Source organism: Halichoerus grypus, chromosome 10, assembly GCF_964656455.1.
Source record: "Halichoerus grypus chromosome 10, mHalGry1.hap1.1, whole genome shotgun sequence".
NCBI classification, from domain to species: Eukaryota; Metazoa; Chordata; class Mammalia; order Carnivora; family Phocidae; genus Halichoerus; species Halichoerus grypus.
The window spans coordinates 2,446,038-2,469,338 of NC_135721.1; the positions used below are offsets into that span (position 1 = coordinate 2,446,038).

Here is a 23,301-nt window from a genome sequence, read left to right on the forward strand (position 1 = left end):
TAGGACCTGGTACTGAGGGTCTCTGCGACCTCCAGGCCTGACCTTGTGCACAGTAGTGGGGAGGGGTGTGCGCAGGGTGGAGCAAATTGTTGCTGGATTTTACCTGCACCCCCCCCCCCACTACCTCTATGACACCGTGCAGGGGTTTCATGCTCCTCGCAGATTTATCTCCTGTGGTGCTTCTGCGGTGTTTTACAAAGTCTGTTGTTTTTCCCTTATCTTAGTGAAACACATGTAAGCAGCCTGCTGCAGGCTCCTAGCTGCAAATGGAGCTTTAGCAACAGAAGGATGAAGTGTCTAAGCGACTGAATCTCGGGGGCAGCGGGGCAGGTCCCTTGACAGAAGGGGGGAGCTCGCTGGCTGCGGGGACGCCAGGGCGTGGGGGCGGCGGGAAGGCTGAGGCAGGAGCCCGTGGAGAAATCTCTGCCCCAAACCGAATTCACTTCTGCCAATGAAAACAGATGTGTCCGAACACCAGGCTTCATTTGGAAAAAAGGACATCGGCCTCGAAAATGTCCGCCTGGTTTTTCAGAGCTCTTCAGTGAATGCACGTGCGTTTTAAGGGGCTCAAGGAAAGCGTGTTGACCCAGTTGGAGGGGCGGGCTGTATGGCCTCCCCTGTATGACCACAGAGGCCGGGGCTGGAAAGGTCCTACCGCGCTGCAGCCTCGGCCACAGAGGGCACTGCGACCCTGACTAATGCTTTCTCGAGAGGAGCTTCTCATTTATTTATTTGCCAAATGGAAACATTCATTTGCAGAAGGGAGCTTTTTTTTTTTTTTTTTTCCCTAAGAAGTGCTGAAGTGACTGATTGTCTAAGTTGAGTGTCAGGATTCGGGGTTGGGAGCATGGATCCCTTGGAAAAACATGTAAAATGCCTGCCTGTCTGGCTCTTTCCCCCACAAATCGGCAGCCTCTGGTCCACGCAGGTCATTCGAGGCACATCGAAGAACAAGATCAAAGAGCAAGGATGAAAGGAGCACCCCCTTCCCGCTGCTCTCTGGCCAGCAGGGAGGCAGGATGACAAGACCCCCAAAGGCCCCTGCCCCGCGTTGCCATGACACCTTGCTTTTTCTGTCAAACTGGGTAGCTGGGAGAGGGGCGTTAAGTTGTTGACTTTGGCAAAATGTTAGCATGCTCTGTCCTGGTGCATATCGAGCTTGCTGCAACTGCCAGGAAAAAATATGGAGCCTTTTCAAAAGAATGACCAGGTAAATAAAATGTTTTGTGATTATTTAAGAAAATTAAATATGCGACAAGGCTTTGTTGAGCACCCATGGCTGGCCGGGCACCGTGTGGTTTTGTCTGGGACGCAGGACAGTTCCTAGCCTGTTGTTGTCGGGGGAAAGCCCGGAGAGACCCACAGGCGTGGCCAGGCGGCCATCCGTGTCGGGCCCGCACCTGGCGGGCTGGCCCCGAGCTCCGCGGTTCTGAGCCTGGGTGCTGGCCGCTGGAGAGGCTGGCCGAGCCTGAGCCGGGACCCGGCAAACTTGCAGAGCGCGCTCCACGCAGAAGCCCTGTGGTGCCAGGCTGGCGTACGGTGTGCGTCTGCCTCCTGGCTCAGTGTCAGTAGTGGGGAATCGCGTGGCGGTGGAGAGGTGAGCTCTGCGCTCCCTGCACAGTCGAGGAAAGCTCTCTGTGACGGACGGTTCTGTGCGTGCGCTGTCCTACATGGAAGCCACACATGGCCACGGAGCCCTCGAAGGGTGGCTAGTCCAAGGAAAAACTGCCCTGTTGATTTTATTACATGTATTTCATTATAATTACATTATATAATTAAATTATTAGGTGTATTAAGTGGCCACGCAAGGCCAGTGGCTTCTAGGTCGGACGGCGCAGGTGCAGACGGACGTCGTCCTCCAGCTCCGTGGGTCCTGCAGCCCCATCTGCCTGCGTGTCTCCCCTGCCCCTCCCTCTCCTCAAGCCCCGGCTCAGGAGTCCGCCCCCGCAGGGAACCCCTGGGCCCCCGAGGGTCCTGGAGCGCCGAGGACATCGCTGCTGTCCTGATCACCAGCACCGCCTGCTGCTGTGTCCGCGTCCTGCCCTCGCCGTCAGCCCCGGGAGCAGGTGGAACCCCAGCGCTTGGCTCAGGGCCTGCAGGTCACAGGACCGCACACGCGGTTACAGAACGAGCTCACCCACCCGTCTGTCACCCCCCCACGAGCAAGCGCTGTGCTACGGGCTTTCAGATAGCCACCACAGTTAGGCATACCTGGGTTGGAAACCTGGCTCCCTTTCCAGCTGTGTGGTCTTATAGTTTACGTGACCTCTCAAAGCTGCATTTCTCGTTTGTAAGATGCCAATAATACCAACATCTCAGCGTTGTTCTGAGGATTAGAAGAGATGAGATATGTGAGCTGCGCACGGCATTATTGCAAACTCATGGTAAATGTTAGCAGATTTCTTCTGCACCTTTTCATCCTCAGGAAGATCTTAGTCCAGTTAGGGAACCAGGATTTTAAAACACAAAATGAGTTAGAAAACATTCTTCGTTCACTCATGTACGTAACAAATATTTATGAAGCATCTCGTCCGTGCCGGGCCAGGCCGGTTCCAAGCCCTAGGGCAACAGCAGTGGACCCAGCAAAGATTACTGTCCTGATGGAGCACACATCTAACTGGGAGAAACAGACGACAAAATGACAATCAAATGACACAGTACGTCTGTCTGCTATGGAAACAAAGGTAGATGGGTTTGGGGTGTGGGAGATGCCGGGGGAGCGGAAATGTGGCTGTGAGTGGGGGTCAGGGCCGGCCGCACTGAGAAGGTGATCGTGGGACACAGGCTTGGAGGGAGGTGAGGGTGCACTGCGCAGAAACCCAGGGGAGACCTCTCAGCAGGGGAGCGGCCGCTGCCCAGCGATGGGGGCAGGACGGACACGGGGGCCGGGGCTGGGCCAGTCAGGGGCGCCCTGTGGACCTTGAGGCCCCAGCTCTTAATCTGAGTGGAAGGGAGCCGTACACACCGGGGGTTCGGCAGAAGGTTGCTCTGGCGTGTTGCTGGGGGCAGACGGCTGCAGTGAGGGAGGGGTGGACACGCGGCCCAGCTGGGGGTGTGTTAACGATCCAGCAGGGATTGAGGATGTCCTCCCCTCTCCCCGTGCCCCCTTATCTCTCTCTTCCTGTGTAGGCATAATGCCCGTAATATGTATAATTGTGCTGTGGAGGATTTCCATGTGTAGATGACGGTATCTGGGCCCTTGGTGTATGTGCTGTCGCCAGTGATGACAGCCAGGAAGCCACGCCAGCCTTGTGTCCTCCACGCCCTTACGCACTTTCCCTCCGCCTCGGGTAATGCCGTATGTGAACCGTTTCAGGCTCCAACTTCAGGGTAGATGTAATGTTCTGATAGGTAGGGTCTGCGGTCGAAGGGGAAGAGGAGACACAGGAGAGGTGACCCCCGGATTGCTTGAGCAGCTGGAGGACGAGGTGCCTCCAGGGGAGGTGGGGAGACCGAGGATGGGGCGGCAGTCGCGTGGGGGGCACTCGGTCACACATCCCGGCGAGACCGTTTGAGTCGGCAGCAGGAAACCTAGGAAGGCGATCTGTATCTGGGGACAAGCAGCGTGTGGGTGGCGTTGGAGCCAGGAGACGGTGTGAGGCCACCGGGGTGAGTGTGGAGGAGGGGGAGACTCGGCAGAGCCCGGGTCCCCGGCGTGAAGACCTCAGGGAGCACCGCCCACAGGACAATGGCAAGGAGCTGCCTGCTCTTTCAAAGGTATAATAACTAGTCACTGCAGAAGTTGTTCAAGTTCATATTCCCGAGAGCAGGTGATGGGGTATATTTGTTACAGAAAGCATCCACAAGTGACATAAGAAAAATGTCATTTTATGATTCATTATACGCCTGTAATTTCAAGGGACAGTTGACTTCTCATGTCCATTGACTGTGTTTCTTCTATCGTGAATAATTCTTAGTGAGATTAGTTTCGTGGGCGGGGTGTGAGCCCCACAACGGCCCCGGGGTACTAACCCCACCGTTGCCCACCAGCTACAGGGACCCACGCTGGTAGGGGCCCCTAGCTTTTGGTTGGAAGGACTGACTCTACAGAAAAAAAGTTTTTCTCTTTTCACCATGAGGGGTAGGAGAAACGGTAGGAACAAGGGGACATCCACTGGCTTAGGAGTGGGGCGACCTCCAGGCCAGCCCTGACTCCCCTGTCCACACCTCTGCACTTCTCCAAACCTCTGCTTTCTCAACTTCAAAATAAGGGTGTGGGGTGGGGGTTGGATTAAGTTACGTTAGCCCCACTTGTGATAGGACAAGTGGTCCTGCATCCTCTTGGATGGAGCGACCTCTGTGCCTCAGCCTCAGATGGTTCCAGAACATTGCTCTGCATGGGCGTCTGGGGGTGTCTGTTTACCCCATGCGGGAGCCCCTGTAGGCAGGGGCATGCATTCTCCTCCGTACCCCATTTCTAGCCAGGGCCTGCCTCCTAGTTGCTCAAGTAAATGTTTTTTTTTGAATGGATCCAAACCCTATTAAAAGCAAATTATTCCTAAGTTAAAGTGTTTTTCCCCTTTAAAAAATAAAATAAAATTGCAATTTGAGGCAGTAGGATTTGTGTATTTAGTGGTATTTTGTTCTTACTTACTTCAGAGGGAAACCATGCTCTAATTCCCTCCTGGTTCACTGTTTGCACAGTCACCTGAAGGGACCGGTGGCGGGTGGACGCCTGTCACATCCGGATGACAATCTGGGTGTTGGGCCTGGAACCCGGGTTGAGGGCCTCGCTCGCTCGCACAGGTTCTGCCGCCCTCTACACCCGAGGCTGACCGGGCCTCCTTTCTCGTTGCTAGGAAGCATGGCCGACTCTCCCAGGGAGGGAGAGCTGGCCAGGTGTCCGGACTTCACCCAGCTGGCTGACATGGCGTCTGACGCTGTAGGAGGAAAGGTAAGTGGGGGGGGGGATGTGTCTCATGGAAGAACGAGTAGTTAATGTGAACCTGGTTAGAATAGCAAGAATCAGGCTCAAGGTTCAGTCTTCTCGAGGAAGCCCATTATTGCAAAAGGCTTCCAAAGAATTTTCTAAAACCTGGTGACAATTCTAGCAAAGGCAGCATTGCCTTAAGCTTAGGACAAGAAGACATTTTGCGCCTGTGTGAAGGATTCTCTACCCCGCGTGTTTTCTCACAGTGCAGATCAGTGGTCCTCACACGGTAACACGGGCGGAACCTGGAGCCCTTGTTAACAGTGCACGAGGGCTGGGGCCGCAGCCCAGTGCTGGGTGCCGAGTACCAGCAAGGCACAGTGCTGTGTACGGTGCAGACGGGAGGGGCCTGGGCCTGCCCTCAAGACACTAGTGCTCCACCAGGGAGACAGACGTGGAAGTCAAGGCAAGGACAGGTGCTGGGGGGCGCATCTCCTCCGGCCGGGGCAGCCGAGTGGGGGGGGTGCTGGGGAAGGCCGTCCAGGTGAGTTTGCTCAAAGGAATCTTCCAGGGGGAGAGGGAGCCAGCTGGGCGAAGGGGTGAGGGGCCGTTTCAGTCGGGATGCTGGGCGGAGGGCTTGCCGGGCGGGGGGAGCACCACATGCTCTGTCGGTTTAGTGTTTCTGGAAGTCATCAGCTGGGGTTTGGGGAGCATGAGCCTCGGGAGGTTGGAAAGGCCCCGTGTGCCCTTTGAGGGCTTCTTCCAAGGAGCCGGTGAAGGGTCGGGACAGGTGAGGGACTCCTATGCGTCCGCTCGCCTGAGCTTTGACCTGACACATTTGTGGGGGGCAGGTCAACCCCCGCACAGCAGGGACTCCCCTACACTCTGCCTTCCAAACAGCCTGCGGCTGCAAAGCAGCAGGTCTTCCCCGGACCTTTTAGGTCCAGGGCTGGGGTCGGAGACCAGGTGTTTCACTGGAGGCAAATTATACTCAGAGACTGAGATTGTCCTCACCAATAATTTATTTAACACAGGTTCACTGTGGAAATTGTAATTTCTGATAATAATATTTCATAAGCCAAGAGCATGCGGGATAATGTCTCCTAAATAACACATCCTAAACCAATGATAGGTTAATTACACTATTGTTCCGGGCAAGGGGCAGATGAGAGTAAGTCCAGGTTTAGGTGAGGCGTCCTTTTCTATGAGGCTGTTCTTTGTAGAGTCAGTCCTTCCAACCAAAAGCTAGGGGCCCCTACCAGCGTGGGTCCCTGTAGCTGGTGGGCAACGGCGGGGTTAGTACCCCGGGGCCGTTGTGGGGCTCGCACCCCGCCCACGAGGAGGAGCCTCGCCAACGCAGGGGCAGAGGTCCCTTTTCCCCGGAGACCGCCGACCGGGAGGAGCCGGAGGGCCACCGCGGGAGCAGGTGTCTAGTTCTCCGGAGCGCTCCTGAGATCGGCCAACGCTCGGGTAAGTCCTCCTCGGATTCTTGACGTTTGAGGTCTAAGCGTCGGCTCCGTGACGCCACTGAGCCTGTCAGCTGTCGGGCCGCTGAGTGCTTACTGACGCCAGGTGTCGGCGACGAGACCCTGACACAGCTTCCTGAACGCACACACATTCACCCCGAGATGAACACCTCGCTCATGTCGTAAACACGTGGGCTTGAAATGGTCACAGAGCAGCCAGCCGCCACCATCCGGGCATGGTGTCCCCTCCCGACTGCAGCTGTCCCTGGGTCCTGGGAGAGGTAGGGGTGACTGCAGCCTGTTTTGCTCAGAAAATCCATTTTACACCTGTCTTCCTGGTGTGATTAGCAGCAACCCCCTCACTCTCAAAAGTGTCCAGCTTTTGGCTGGTAAGTGACCAGGCCAACCTTCCAGCAGCGCATCCTTCGGTGAGCCGGCCAAACCACGGGTGGCCATCGCTCTGCTTGTGAGACAATCACAAAGCCCCGTGTCCTCCATTCTTGGAAAGGAGAGCTGCTGTATTTTCTTGCGAAGTGTAAGAAGTTAGCACCTCCGCATCCAGATGGTGAAGCGGGTGAAAAACAGGCTGGAAGGAAGGATGGAGGAGGCAGGTGGTGAAGTCTAGACATTTAAAAAGCACACATTGTGGGTTAATTCCGATCGTCCCTCTCCCCCTGGCAATTCCATGTTCCTTTTTACTGCATCTTGTAATGTTTCACTAAGGGAATGAAATAAAATGGTTTTTAATTTATGGTTATTTCATCTTGACTTCTTTATTTGTCTAGATTTTATTTGCAACGGATGACTTTTTTGCTCCGGCGGAAAACCTTATAAAGGTATCGTACATCAGCATTCTGCAACGTGGAGTGCTGAGGCAGAACCATCTGTGCAGTTAAAATCCACCGGGGTGCTGGGGATGGGAGTCCTGGAACGTGTGCCAGTGAATTAGCATGTTAGAACAGTAGAAACATGTAGAAACCAGCTCCAGCTCATGCTAAGACACACTGGAGACAGACGGGCACCCGACACAGGGATTCGGGACCGCACTGCTTTATGGGGAGATTACTGAGATCCTCGTATTTTGTCCTCTGTCTAACGTGGAGTTCGTGATCTGTAAACTGTGCTGGGAAGAAAACTGGCACACATCTCGAAAGTCTGGAAAATGTTATCATAATTATAAAAGTGTAGGACATGCTTACTAAAAACTGAACAAAAAGCCCAGAAAATACTGACAAATAGAGGGAAGAAGGGAGCCTCAGCTAGAATCCTGCCACCTTGTCACACCAGCTGTGGGGTGTGAATTCTTGCGAGTGGGCGGACAAGCACAGGTGCACACAGCGTCCACGCCCACGCGCACCAAGTGTGACTGCAGCCAGAGCGTCTGCCCGCTGGCCCGCATGCTGTCCTCCGCTGTGAGCCTCCGCCGTGCTCACTGGCCCTCCGGTCAGTCTTCCTGGGCAGGAGCTAGCCAGGTCTAGAGCATGTTAAGGGCATCTCGTCAATTATATTAACTTACTCCTCAGAGAAAATGATAATAAAATGAGGAACAGAGATGTTGATTTACTTGTTCTAGGTCACACAGCTAATAGAGGTCAAAGCTCTGATCATTTTACCATATGTCTTTCTATAGGAAATTTAAATGCATACACGCCTTGGCCTAGCTGTTCCACAGATTGATATTACTTGCATAAATAGGCAAAGATATGTAGAAAATAGTCATTCCGGTGTTGTCCGGATGGGAGAAAACCAACTAAATGTCCATTGATGGGGAACTGGTTAAAGAGCCCATGATATGAGCTTCCAGATGTGGAATACTACGTGGCCACTAAAAAGAATGAGCTAGCGCTCTCCACGCATGCCGGCAACGGAAGGTTCATGCGTGTTGTACGTGCATAAAACAGTGTTTAAAAAGATACACACTGAATGGTGAAGTGTGGTTGTCTGTGAGGTGCTGGGCTTGGGAGGGGGATGGGACAAAGAATGGGGTCTTTTTCTTATATTACATTCAAGTATATATTCTATATACACATACATATCTGCACACACACGTGTACATATATCCATATAATATGCATGTGTGTGTACATAGGTACATTTCCTTTCTGAAAACAAACCACAGATAAAGCTAAGGTCCCTCTCACCACCCACTTTAATGCCCATCCACTCCTTCCCTTTATAGAATTAACACTACTGCAAGATTGGCACATTCTTCTAATATATTTCATACTTTTAAGTAAATATATCTGTATATAGAAAGTAGTCCTGCTGTCTGTTTTTAAATTTGTATACATGTACTTATAAAGTACTTAACGTTCCGTGACATGTTGCATGGGATGTGCACGTGTTCTGCCCATGCGGAGGGGTGCGGTCTGGTGGCCCCCGAACTGCCCACCACCAGGTCCCTCACCCCACTGGGACCCTTTCCTGTGCTGACACACATTTAGGTTGGTTAAATTTTACCTACGATGAACATCCGTGTGCAGGGATTGGCACACGTGCGGGTTTACCCCTGGGATGGGGCTTTGGTGTTCCTTTTTTACGAGCTGATTTGTCCTCATTTGGTGAGTACCATTTTTGTGAAAGCACTGTTTCCAGTTGAGTCGCGAGTTTCCTTCCATGTCGATCCGGTTGCCACGGCAGCAGGGCAACAGTGCGCCGGCGAGGACCCCTGGCACCAAAGCTACACCGAGTACCAGGAAGCTTGGGGCTGAGCGAGCGCTGGGCTTCCCGTGGGTGGTGCACCCCCTTTTCTCCTGCTGGGTTCGCAACAAAGCTTCTGAATCCTCTACGGACACAGGAAAGACTGGAGTTCAGATTGTCTTTAGATGTGTTCGGATTGTAACACAATTCAAATGCCACCAACTTGGACATAATAATGCTAAACAAATATTGGGCCCTTACCATGTGCCAGGCACTGCTCCAAAAATTCTAATGCTTGCCATGACCTCAGAAGGAACACGGCACTGCATCTCTGCCTTTAACACACAAACTGAGGCACAGGAGGTCGGGCATTGCGTCTGAGCACATGTGGACCTTCGGTTTTGCCCCCCTAGCATCTCCACTGGGGCCCAGCCTGGCCCCAATACCGCGTGTCTGTGACTTTGTTCTTTTCCTCTGCACCTGCTGGGGAGGTTTTCCTAAGCAGAAACATAAGACTCTCCTTGTACTTGAGTTGATGTAAAAAGTGAAAATGTCCCCCAGCTTGGCCACCCACCAAGCACAGAACAATTTCTGAGTCTACGCTATTGATGGGGGCTTTCACACGTATTATTTCAACCTCATAACAGCCCTGCAAGGGATGTGTTCACCATCCCCGTTCTTCAGGATGAAGCAGTGGGGGCTCACCTATTTGTCTAGGGGGCAACAAGGGGCTGAGCTGAGCCTCACACCATCCTGTTTTTCCCCCTGTGGGCACAGAGCAGCTCTGAGGGCTGGGGTTTAAGTGTTCAGCTGGGCCCGAGCATTCAGCCTGCCACTTATACTCTTTGGCCAGATTCCTTGTTAAGCAGTCTTTTCTAGGTTGCTTGGGAACTCTGTCCTCTCTGGCTTTGCTCCTTTCGGGATGCACATAGGCTGCAACAGGGAGCTGCGTGGTTTGCGGGGCCGCAGAATGAACTGTGATGGGGCTTTACCTATTGCTATCAGCAGTTTATTCTGTGTATTGAGGCCCGCCCACAGAGAAGCAGAATTTCTTTCTCTGGAGGTGGTACAAAGATAAGGAGGCACCCCCGATCTGGAATGGGGTCCCTGTGTGTGAAGGTCGTAGCAGACTCCCCTGTACCTACCTAGGATTCCCACAGAGTCCCTGCGGGCATGGCCCACCTGTCCCTTTGGGGTGGGAGTGGATATGCCGGAAGCCCAGGCCCTCGCATGGGTGTTAATGACGGACTTGTTGTGCATCTTTGCTTTAGAGTGACAGCCCAAGCTTCAAAGTACACGAATACACTGAATTTGGGAAGTGGATGGATGGATGGGAGACCAGAAGGAAAAGGATTCCAGGTAACGAGATCTCTCTTTCTCTCGCTGCGGTGAAGCTTAAACACGTGTTGGAAAGCCTGTGTGCATTTCCGGTCAGTTGGTCACGGGCCCTTGGAATGCTCCGTATCTCAGATGACCCTTCTGAACATCAGGCTCTGAGGATGTAGGAAGGGGTCACGTGTGCACCAGCAGGCGGGAAGGAGGGCGTGCACACTGCTGGGACGTGTCGGTGAGGCTGTGGGGGGCGGCGAGGACCTCCCCGAGTGGTGTGGCGCATTTGCGGTGGGCCTTCACCCTCGTTCCCTGGGGCAGGTGCTCTTATCCCTACGTAGCTGCTGTGGAAGCAGCCTCACTCACTCAGCCCCGGTCCCATCACTGCACACACTTCCTGTCACCTGAGGATCTACTTTTCTTCATTGCTACTCATCAGGCTCAATCAAAATACTCCTTTTGAAGTTGAAGGAATGTCCGTAAAAGCAAACTAATCCAGCATTAGGCTAATAACTGGTTTTTTTTTTTTTTTTTTGGGTCTGTCTCAAGTATTACAGAGATACTGGGTATTTTTTTTTTTTTTTTAAGATTTTATTTATTTGATAGAGAGAGACACAGCGAGAGGGGGAACACAAGCAGGGGGAGCGGGAGAGGGAGAAGCAGGCTTCCCGCTGAGCAGGGAGCCCGATGCGGGGCTCGATCCCAGGACCCTGGGATCATGACCTGAGCCGAAGGCAGACGCCTAACGACTGAGCCACCCAGGTGCCCAGATACTGGGTATTTCTAAGGTACTCCAGACATGATCAGATTCCAATGAATCTGGGCATTTAAAGGTGGGTCTGCATCGGACTGCAAGTAACCAAGAACTACTTGGTGATGTACAACTTGGAAACTTCTTAGATTTTAGCAGATGCAGGGGGCCGAGTTGGGTGGGGCCCCACAGGAAGTCCCCAGAGCCTGAGGTGATGGTGAGCAGGCCGCTTCTGGAGGCCCAGCTCCACAATGAGCACCTGGTGAGCTGGGTGGGGTCTTGTCTACACTGTGCACAGTCACAGTTGACCTTTTTGGAATCTGATCTCGCAGTTGTAGAAACAAGGCTCAGAGAGGCCAGTTTTCACTTTGGAACCAGAATCCGGTCTCCCTGGATCCAAGGCCTATATGCATGTCCTGCTGTGATTGGAACACGGGTTCTCGTGGGGCATGATGGCCACATATGGCCACGTTATAGGAGATCTTTAAGTCACAGCTGAGAGTTAACCTGTGTGCAGTTTTCTGTGGCAGGAGGAGGGTGCTGCTTGTTTTCATTTCAGTTCTGTTCAACCCCACGCTTCATCTAACGAGTTAAACCTGACGGGATGTCCTTGTTCACGTCTCGTAGGTCATGACTGGTGCATCATCAAGCTGGGGATACAAGGGATTATCCGAGGCTTCGACGTGGACATTTCTTACTTCATGGGGGATTATGCTCCTCGAATGTCAATTCAAGCAGCAAACTTGGAAGAAGGTACCCTGGAAACCACCAGCCCCCAGAATGAGCACTGTGGGGTTGTGGGGTCATCTGGCCCAGCGCCCTGATGTGTACTTTCCATCCAGACAGGTTCAGCGACTTGTCTAAGGCCACTTTACTGCCACGGAGCTGTAGAACTTGGATTCCCAAGAGAGTGTTCTGTGATTTTTGATTTTTAGCTTGACCAAATGTAGAGTTCATTATTCCCACACTCTTGAGGCCTCACCCAGAGGTGCCACTCCTGGCACCGTGAGGTTTGGGGAGAGGTTGCCGGGGAGGGTGGCAGGGAGTGGGCTACCTGGACAGTGTGGAGCCAGGTCTGGGCCCCCTCTGGACGTGTGGCATCAGCTTCTTTTTGGTTCTCCCAGTGTGCATAATGATGCAGTAGCCACAGGGTTTTCAGAAAGGGTTCCTTGCTGCTTTGTGGGATGCTGGACCACAGGAATCATACAGGCTCTAAAGTTAGACCTGGGTTTTTATTCCTTCAATTGGCATAATCTGAAGTTGGTCCCAGCATTATTTTTTTTTTTTTTTAGAAACAGGTACCATTATGTGTGTGCGTATGCATGTACTTAGGGAAGATAAATCATGACAGTTGGCAAATTTACGCTGAGAGCACTGCAGCAATAGCTCTGTACGAGGCTCTGTGGAAGGATGGGCCCTGCTCCTGATGACAGTGGGGGAACCTGAAAAGTTAGGGGATGATGGAGAGATGCTACTCTGGAGGCAGGAAATGACTAAGGACAAACAGTAAGATTCCTTCTGCAAGTCCAGCAATTGTCCCAGATATTGCCCAAATATCAATTCCAAGGATGCCAGGGGTGGCGGGGCGGGGGGGGGTCCTGTTTCTGGAACTGACCTGGCAATGTTCCAGAATTTCCATTGATCCAACTTCTAAAAACTCTAGTCATGATACATTTGTTGCAGTTGGACTTAACCTGGAAATGGTATGTATTATTTTGACAAGCAAATGTCCTACCATATGTTTTGCAGGACTTTTTGGAATTACTTAGTGTTTTAAATACTGAGGAACTTCAAGTGTGTCTATTACTTTGGTCATCTGACACTCTGACTTAGGAAATGTCATCTTTGGGCTTATTTGGCAAAATGAAAATGAACATACAGCCCACTATGAGACTATATTCTTTTTGATTTTGAACATGAACCATAACCCTATTGGTCAATCTACCTTCAGATAAACAACCAGAAATCCCACAGCGAGGAGTCAGGACAGGAGTGGCAGCCACGCCGGAGGAGTTTGAGGCTGTTGCTGAGGTGAGCCTGCAAACAGGATCGGGGACCTGTCATGGTGGTTGGGGCGGCAAGGGAACTGCTCTGTATGGCTGGCCACGAGGGTGCTTCTTTGGGACATTCAACCCAGGTACACCTCCCCTCATTTACTGGCCCGGCGTGACTTTGCAGATGCTTCTCGAATGCTTCATGCAACCCCTGTACGAGGGAATGCCATGGCCCGTGTGAGGTCTAGAGTAGTGTGTCTCAGGGCGCTCTGCTTACCCGTGCTCATCCACCGGATGCTGCCCTGATGAGATAAATACAGAAATCCACCATAATAGCTTACATACTTCTTTATAGCAGTTTGACAAAGCAAACTTTATGCCTGATGAGTTTGATAAACAACTTGGGCTTGTGTTTTGGTACATTCTTGTTTTTTAAAGTTTGTCTAGTAATTAATTTATACTCTCATTTACAAAAGTGTTGATCATAACAGACTGGAAAATAAGTAACAACAACAGTTTAAAGAACAAGAATCTAAAGGAAATGGTCACAACATTCAGGTCACTGGTCAACCCCAGGTCTCAGGGTCCCTGAGGACAGCCCAGTTTTTACTGAATGTTCACATAACCATTCTGGTTTCTTCTAAGAATCCCCAGAGGGAATCTCAGATCTTGTCCTTCATTCCCAAACCCCCCTGCCTTTTCTCCTGCCACCATAACCCAGTGGCTATTCTGATCAGGATGAAAAAACCCTCAGGCCTTTTTTCTGTTTAGTAACCCTGAGATTTAATCTTTATTAGTATTTTTATTAAAGTATTTTACTAGACATCCATCATCAATTTTTATTCCAAAGTATTTCTATCCTGTAGGCCCCACGTGAGCACTAGGATGAGAAAATTTACTGTTCCCTGGAGCCGCTGCTGACATTTTTATATTTATTGCTAGCTGAAGTCCAATGACTGGAACTACCTGGTCCCTATGACAGAGCTTAAACCAGGAAAGCCTGCTTCCAGCCACAATTATTTTCCTGTCAATTCCCAGCAGAGATGGAGTCACGTGAGACTCAACATTTTCCCGGGTAAATATGATGTGGACCCATCTGCCGTTCTGTGGCTTCTTTACTTAATGTGGGCATATTTCAGAGTGAAGTCACTCATCGCTCTAACATTTTAGGGTTATAATTTGCCCTTTTTGTGCTCTAGGAAATTCTTGTTCCAACCCAACCATCCGTTGGTAGTTATTGAAAAAGCATTAGGTCAATTAGGATATGATGGAACTGAGCTGTATTAGGTTAAATAGCTTCTAATGATTTCTATTTCACTGGGCACATTAGCAGATCAAGTAGTGTGTACAAATGACCCTCATTTTCTTTTATTTAACAGTTTTATTGTAATGTAATTCACATACCATGCAATTCACCTACTTGAAGTGCACAGTTCAGTGGGTTATAGTATACGTCAGTATATGGTTTAAAGTCTACAGAAATACACAGCAATGTGCAACCATCACCACAGTCGATTTTAGAAGGATTTCTCACCTCAGAAAGAAATCCTATACCCTTACTATCAACCCTCATCTCCCTCAGCCCTAAGCAACCATTAATCTACTTTCTGCCTTGACAGAGTTGACCATTCTGGACATTTCATATAAGTGGTCTTTTGTGACTCGCTTCTTTCACTTAGCGTGTTTTCAAGGCTCATCCATGTTGTAGCATTATTAGGAGTACTTCGTTCCTTTTCATGGCAGAATAATATTCCACTGTACAGATAAACCACGTTGTTTATCCAGGTCATCAGTTGATGGACATTTGGGTTGTTTCCACCTGTTGGCTACCTAGGGGTAATGTTGCTATAAATATTCCTGTACAAATTTTTCATTTGGGTATATATGTAGGATTGGAATTGTTGGGTCATATGATAACTATGTTTTTAATTGTTGGGAGGAACTATCAGATTATTTTCTAAAATGACTGCATTATATTATATTCTCACCAGCAGTGTGAAGGGTTCCAATTTCTCCATATCCTTCCTAACACTTACTATTATCTGGCTTTTTTATTGTAGCCATCCTAGAGGATGTGAAGTGGTATCTCACTGTGGTTTTAATTTGCATTTCTCTAATGACTAATGATGGTGAGCATATTTTCAGTTCCTTACTTTGGCCATTTGAGTATGTTTATATATACATGTGTATATGTACACATGTATTTATAAACATTTTTTTTTGAAAAGTATCTTTTGCCCATTCTTAAGTTGGGTTTTTGTTTTTTATGTAAGAGTATGTAAGAGTTCTTTATATTATCCTAGATACATATCCTTTACTGGATATATGATTTGCAAATATTTTCTCCTGGGGTCCAAGTATAAAGGGGAAGGAAGCAGTAGGACAACCTGATGGGGCATATAGGATGGCAACAGGTTGCTTTAAATGAGTCACCCTCAGAGCATGGAGGGGCATGTCTAATATCCTTGATAGTTTTCATTAAAAGTGAGGCTGGATATTAACTCTGTAAAGAAGAATCTTATTTTTTAAAATATCAAGTCAGCTTTACACTCAACAAACAAGTATCTTCTATACCATCAAAGAGGATCACCGTGTCCAGTGAACCAGAGCAGTGGTGCTCATAGGTTAGCTTCTGCTAAATTACTCCCTCTAGTATATTTTTTAGGGTATTATGCTAACATAGTCTGGTTTTATTTATTGTAAATGTCAAGACTGTTCTACTGAAATTTTTTCAGATCACTCAGTTTCATCAAATTTTTCATGTAAAAATATATAGGGTTTGGTTTCAGTAGAATACTCTGATTAATGAAAAATTCTATATATACAAAGCTTGCTCCCACATTCTAGGAAGTACTGGCCAAACAAATAAAAATATTCACTTTATTAGAATCAGATAATGTGAGTTGATGTTGGCAGGTGCTCTCTGCTCTACAGACCTAATCTTGGCTGCTGTGGTTCTCAGAAACGATCTGGTTTTGTGAATATTATCTTTTCTATTCTCAATCACATTGCTAAGCAGTATGTTGTTATAAAAATAAAACATAATGCTCATGTATGAGTCTGTGTAGGATTTAGCAATGCTAATTTGTGGCATCAAACATTATATCTATGGTGAATTTCCCAATTTCCTCTTGACCTTCTTGGAGTTATTAATCCAATAAAAAATGTGAGAACCTACTATGTGCCAGGACCAGTTCTAGATAGAGATGATAGAGATAGATCATTATTCTGGCTTTCAAAGATTTTATACTCTGGTTCTGGGAGACTGATATCAGCAGGGGCTTAAACAAATAAAGTGACAAGATAATTTCAGACTGTGAATTGAACTCTGAAATAAATATGGGAAGGGATGGTACACCCAACCTGGGGAATCAGGCAGGGCCAGGCAGAGCTGGAAGGAGGTAGCTAGAGAGTGAGAGAAAAAACCTCTCTGAGACCATGACACTAAAGGTGAGACCTAAAAACAACAAGTGGTCTTTTGGAGAGCTGGGAAAGTTGTTCCAGTACAAAGGAATGGTAGGTGCAAAGGCCCTGGGGCAGTAGAGTTGGTGTATTTGAGAAATAGAGCAGGCAGGATGTGGAGGGCTTTGTCGTTTATGACCCACAAACAGCCACCTTTCCAAGTAAGAAATAACTGTGTCCTCCTTCCTTCTTAGACGGTGGAATTGCACGTCTTAGAGTATATGGTACTGGACAGAAAGACTGGACTGCAACTGACCCCAAAGAACCTTTTGACCTAGTGGCCATCGCTCACGGGGGTGCCTGTGTAGGATTCAGCAATGCACACTTTGGGCATCCAAACAATATGATAGGTAAGATGATGCTCTGGGAGCTGGCCTTTATTTGGGATGTCTGGGCATCAACATTAAGCACCCCGTATGGTATGAATGATTTAAGAGGAAGCACAGGAGTGGATGGGATTAACCATCGACACACAGGATTTGATGCCTTTATGATGTGAAGTAAATCAATAGAAATTTTCCTTCCTAATTTTGGCCTAAAGGGAAAAGTAAAACTTACTAACCCTCTGGCTGTATGTGAATTTACCAAAACATTAAGTTGAATGAAAATGATTTGTGTAGCAATGCTCAGGTGCATGGGATCTGTGATATAATGACGCCAGTGCATTCATTCTCACATTTAAGATAAAATCCTGTGATATTCCCCTTAAACCATGTCATTCTCGGCAGGAGTTGGAAAGGCCAGGTCTGTGGCAGATGGCTGGGAGACCGCGAGAAGGCTGGACAGGCCGCCAGTATTAGAGGTAAGGAGTCCAAAACAGCCACAGAAAAGTTTTCTAGATCTTGTTTTAAATTTACATCAAGGAAATGCTTATTTCAGAAAGCTCTCAGGCAATGTTCCAGAAGTAGTTCTCCGTGTTTTCTGGATCCCCTGTTGCCTCAGTGTACCGTCAGGGCAGAACCTGGAAGGCCCCAGTGCTGGCCACACCAGCCACTCTAAGGCATCACTGCTCTGTCCTTGTTTCTATATTTTTTTTATTTTTAACATTTAAAAAATATTTTATTTATTTATTTGAGAGAGAGAGAGAGTGAGCATGAGCAGGGGCTGAGGGAGAGGGAGAGGCAGACTCCCTCCACCAACAATGGAGCTTGATCCCAGGACCCTGAGATCATGACCTGAGCCAAAGGCAGACATTTACCCGACTGAGCCACCCAGGTGCCCCTATTTATTTATTTTAGAGTGAGAGACAGAAAGAGAGCACACAAGGGGGTGGGGAGGGGCAGAGGGAGAGGGAGAGAGAGAATCCCCAAGCAGACTCCCCACTCAGCATGGAGCCTGACTTGGGACTCAATCTCCTGACCCTGGGATCACGACCTAAGCCAAAATCAAGAGTTGGATGCTTAACAGACTGAGCCACCCAGGCACCCCCCAACCCCGTTTCTTTAATAAAGAAATGCAGATCTACAATTTAATGATAGAAAACCCATGGATAAATTTGTTGGTCGACCTGGAGAAGAAAACACCAGTTGAGTCATTTTGGTATCTATGTGCCCTTGGATGAGACCACTGTGGATGTGTGACAGATCGGGGTCTCTCGAGATGGCTCAGCTGTTCATTTTGGCCAGTGACTAATGTGAGATGCAAAAGTCAAAACAAAAGCAAAACAAAACACCTTTCTGTGTGTTAATCCCACTGAAAACTTACTGGTAAACCCCCTTTCTTGGGTCAGTGTTCATGTCAACCAATACTTCCAAAGAAAATGAACATAATCCCATTGCCAGAAACTAAGGTTTGGGTGCAGATCATTTATTGGTATGGATTTGACCAAGAACATAACTACTTTGAAAGATCAAAACAAACTGATCAGAGGACCAGGGGCTCAGACACAGACCCTTCTACATGAGTTTACATCGACATAGAAAATCCTATCAAAAATTTATAAAAACTTACCAATTATCCAATAAGCTCATGAGTCCAGATGAGGCATTTAAGGAATAATAGCCAAAGAGACAATTAACACAAAATGTAATTTACATATCAGGGCCTAGGAAACACACTTTTATAGTAAGAAATAAAAGAAATATCATAAATACATGTCAACATTTTTCACTTGCTGGTTTCCAGAATTAGTTTCTCAAACGGCACTAAGCTGGCTTATCTTCTTTTTCTTCCTCATCATTCTTCTCATCATTCCAGAATGACGAGAACGGCATTCTCCTTGTTCCGGGTTGTGAATGGGCAGTTTTCCGATTGGCACATCCTGGAGTAATAACTCAAATAGAAATTGATACAACACATTTTAAAGGTAAGTGTAAGGCTGTCAGGAAGTGCATATAACCAATGTGCTGGTTATAGAGATAATGTGGTCCTGTGGGCGTGGAGCTCAGGATGGTGGGCTGGGGACTCAGCTTTTACCCTCAGCAGATGTGAGGTTTTGAGCAACTTCCTCTAACTCTTGGTGCCCTACTTTTCGTCTTTATAAAATGTCAGAGTTCAACTGGATGACCCCCCAGAGTCAGATGAGATTCTGTGAAGACTCTTTAATATAGGGGCCCTCGATCTCACTTGGAATGAGTGTGAAATAGCCTCTGGTTAGGACATGAGAAGAACTGGATGGCGTCTTCTTACTGGGGGGAGGGGGACGAAGCAGATTGGCTGGGGATGACCATTTCCACTCCAGACTGGACTTTTAAGGCAGGGAGCTACACATTTTCAAAACCATGCCCTTCTGTTAAAAAAAAAAAAAACATTTGCAGAAGCGCCCCTGATATTCGAAACCTACTTTCCTATGAAATGTATACATGTGTCATTATATTGACAAAGTCAAGAGCGGGTATTAAACCTTTATACTGCCGGGTGAGATCTTCATACGTACTGGATTGGCTGTCTTGTGATTGTTTAGTTGTCAGTAGACGGTGGCAGTTTATACTCCTATTTTGGATGCCTTGAGGTTTAAATGTCTTGTGAATCATTGTGACTTCACTCAGCACACCAAGACACAATATATATTTAAAGTGAAGCTCTTCTTCAGTGGTAGTGGATTTAAGTGAATTATTTCAAGTATTGATCATTGTGACCTATTTTTGGAAGACTACTTTAGATCTGATTGTCAGGTCACTGTTTTCACTTTTCTTTCTTTTTTATTTTTTTATTATGTTCAGTTAGCCAGCGTGTAGTACATCATTAGTTTTTGATGTAGTGTTCAACGATTCACTAGTTGCCTATAACACCCAGTGCTCATCACCATACGTGCCCTCCTTAATACCATCACCCAGTTACCCCATCCTCCTACCCCTCTCCCTTCTGTAGCCCTCATTTTGTTTCTGGAGTCCAGAGTCTCTCATGGTTTGTCTACCTCTCTGATTGCTTCCCATTCAGTTTTCCCTCCCTGCCCCTATGGTCCTCCATGCTATTCCTTATGTTCCACATATGACTGAAACCGTATGATAATTGACTTCTCTGCTTGACTTACTTCGCTTAGCATAATCCCCTCCAGTTCCATCCATGCCGATGCAAATGGTGGGTGTTCATCCTTTCTGATGGCTGGATAATATCCCATTGTATATATGGACCACATCTTCTGTATCCATTCATCTGTTGAAGGGCATCTCAGCTCTTTCCACAATTTGGCTATTGCGGACATTGCTGCTATGAACATTGGGGTGCATGTGGCCCTTCTTTTCACTACGTCTGTATATTTGGGGTAAATAACACAGCTGATGAAGAGCTCATTCTGGATCAGCGGTGATGTCAGCTCTGCTTTTTTCTCGTGGTTTGTGGACGCTTGCATTTCTGGTGGTATCTTTAATCCATGGGTGTCTGCATGGATAGTTTAAAATCACTTGTTAATTTTGTGAGTGATAGTTTATTTAAAACCAGGTAACAATCAGTAAGTCCGTGTAAACGGGGTGCCTGCTGCACTGTCAGGGGCTTGCTGCTGTCTGCTCTCCAGCTTCCGTGTGTCACATGAGGACAGTCGTGGAGTGGGGGGCGTGCCAGGATCTAGCTGTCCTCTCAAATACGCAAGGCCTAATAGATACGCATGTATGTGCACAGATATTAGAGAAATAGAAACAGAAATAGTGGCTTTCATGTTCTCCTCCTGCATCTTTTGGGTTTCCGTGTGCACCCGGGAGCGTGCTCACCCACCTTGGAGGTCACTGTTTTAAGAGATGAGCTATAGGGGCATGAGAACAATGCATTTTTTTTTTTTCTGTCAGGTTCTTTTTTTTTTTTAAGATTTTATTTATTTGAGAGAGAGAGAGAACACAAACAGGGGGAGTGACAGGCAGAGGGAAAGGGAGAAGCAGACTCCCCGCTGAGCAGGGAGCCCAATGTGGGCCTCGATCCCAGGACCCTGGGATCATGACCTGAGCCGAAGGCAGACACTTAATGCCTGAGCCACCCAGGTGCCCCTTCTGTCAGGTTCTTTATCAGCAACCCCTCCTCTGCTGATCTTAAAGTCTTAGGGGATGCCTAAAGTGGTTCTCCCCACAAAGAGTGTGGCCCTCCAACCCCACTGGACACAACCCTGATGAATTCCAGAGAGAAGAGAGACTCAGGACCCTGTGTCTCACCTGGGGAACAGGGAGCACACCTGGAATACACCACTTGGGTTGGTGCTGCTCACTGACTGGTTGACTTAGCTCGGTCTCTTTACTTCACGTGACGATGTATGATACCATAAGAAAGTATCTTCCAGCTTCAAAATAGTTTCAGATGAACCACACAGCCCCATGCAAGTACTTAACTGCAATCTAGGGTGCTTATTGCCTTCAACTTTCAAAGTAAAATGCTGCACATCCAAACTCCAACATGCCAGCTGGCTAATGATGTCAGGTCGATTCTGATTCCTCTGAAACACACACCTGCATTTCATCAGGCGATCCAACCCCATCACTGCTGGGTGCTTTCCTTCTCTCACATATGTCACACCTTTGTTTCTGTTCGGAGAGAACAATCTGTTCTTTGCTGGGTCTTTGATTCGATTAAAAAGTCCAAGACTGTATAAGCCAAAGTGCTGAGTATAAACAGAATGGAGAGTCACCCTGCGTTTGCTCTGACAGGCAATTCTCCTGACAGCTGTAAGCTGGATGGTTGTATCCTGACGACTCAGGAGGAAGAAGACATGATCAAGCAGAAGTGGGAGCTTCCGGGCCATAAGTGGAAACCGCTGCTGCCAGTCACCAAGGTGTGGCACCCACGGGGAGCTGTGCAGGGTGGCCGCCAGCCTAGCCGCATTCCTCAGATTTGCCTTCCAAACCTTCTGATCGGCTTCACAGTAACACGGACAAGCTTCTAAAAACTGTTATCTGTGCATTTATGTCATGAAAACACAGGCTCTAGTTCATACCTTTGCATTTCTAACAACCAAGTTTTGTTTTAAATCATCATGTGCAAAGAATGTATACATACTTCCATATGTATGTATATGAAAGATGTTTCTGCAGTATATTAACTTTTTAGAAGGGATGAGTAGCATATTTAAAGCTATAACAGCATGTCCTCTTGTGGGATGGATGCTGAGATGTTCCAGAAGTGTCCTCTCCCATCCAGTGGGAGGACAGTCATTTGCAGGTCAGAGTGGGGCACGAGGGTTGCTCCCACGGAGGGATGGGTGATGACTTCTGGGAGGTCACTTACTTTCTTTTCCTTATCAGTGTGTCCTCTTCATTAACTATTAAGAACCACAAACATCATGGACCCGAGTGTTCATGTCAGTAATCCCCGGGCTTGTGATCCCGACTAGCTTTTCTCTGTGGTAAGCCAACTTACTATCAGTGAGTAACTGTCACGGTTCATGGGCCCTGAGTCCACACGGACAGATGGCTCGGCAGGCCAGCCCGTTTGGGCCCCACACTGCGTTACCACAAGGGCCTCTTCCCTGCCTCTCTTTCAGCTCTCCGCCAACGAAAGTCACTTGTTCGACAGCCTGACCCTGGAGCTCCAGGATGTCATCACGCACGTGAGGCTCACCATCTCCCCCGACGGCGGCGTGAGCCGTCTGCGACTCAAGGGCTTCCCCAGCTCCATCTGCTTGCTGCGGCCCGGCGAGAAGCCCATGATGAGGTTCTCTGTGAAAGCGGGCTTCCGAGCCAACCTCTGACTCCACGTGCGGCCGGCGCGGGCTACGGGATGACACAGTCCTACACTTCTCCTGAAGTGTCTTTAACACCTAAAACTTAAGAGGTTTCTAGCAATGAATCTAAGATCAACATAATTCCTGGCGATTTAGTAAAGTGGTCACTCTCACACGTTGACATGTGTACTCACTGTCGCTATGAAGCGTGTGGTAGGTTAAAAATTGGCTGTGGCTTTGAAAAGCAGTGGTCTCATAAAGATTACTTTTAAAAACCACTACAAGATCTTGCTATTTATAGCATATTCTGTACCTGCTGTCTGCAGATTTGGCAGGCCATGTATTCATAGCCTATTGCCTTTAAAAGTTTAAGCCCATCAAAACCATTGGAAAAATCTATTTCTGGAATCATTGATTGTCTCAGCTCAAGAGGACCCATCTTCTTTCTGGGCCCATCCCTACCCAGAAAAGGAATAACTTCTACAAGGGCACCCGCGACCTTGAATTGTTCTTCCCCAAATGAAAGTGCATTCTGAATGTTAAACCTTTGAGAAACCGTGTGCTAGCTTGATGAGTGATCCAGTTTCTCACAGGCTCTCAATGGTTCCATACAATTCTTCCTTGACACAATTTTGATTATCCAGACAGTCCTGATGACCGCCCCCCCCAAGCCCCCAACCTCTCCGGCATAGGAGGCTGGTGTAGTGGGA

The 23,301-nt window shown here is 48.3% G+C and overlaps 1 protein-coding gene across 3 annotated transcripts; it reads left to right on the forward strand.

Moving 5' to 3' along the window:
- Nucleotides 1–3,042: 3,042 nt before the first annotated feature.
- ALLC (allantoicase) lies at nt 3,043–22,749 on the forward strand. Of its 3 annotated transcripts, XM_036103416.2 has the most exons (13): nt 3,043–3,443; nt 4,800–4,894; nt 7,122–7,172; nt 10,248–10,335; nt 11,684–11,809; nt 13,008–13,087; nt 13,993–14,125; nt 15,111–15,179; nt 16,707–16,862; nt 17,241–17,314; nt 18,709–18,817; nt 21,579–21,703; nt 22,412–22,749. In XM_036103416.2, exons 2-13 carry the CDS (start codon nt 4,805–4,807, stop codon nt 22,616–22,618), a joined length of 1,308 nt encoding a protein of 435 aa, XP_035959309.1. In that variant the 5' UTR covers nt 3,043–3,443; nt 4,800–4,804; the 3' UTR covers nt 22,619–22,749. The 3 variants fall into 3 exon arrangements, with proteins under 3 accessions (XP_035959309.1, XP_077912043.1, XP_077912044.1); XM_078055917.1 differs by lacking the exon at nt 15,111–15,179; XM_078055918.1 differs by lacking the exons at nt 13,008–13,087; nt 13,993–14,125; nt 15,111–15,179.
- The last annotated feature ends 552 nt before the right edge of the window (nt 22,750–23,301 follow it).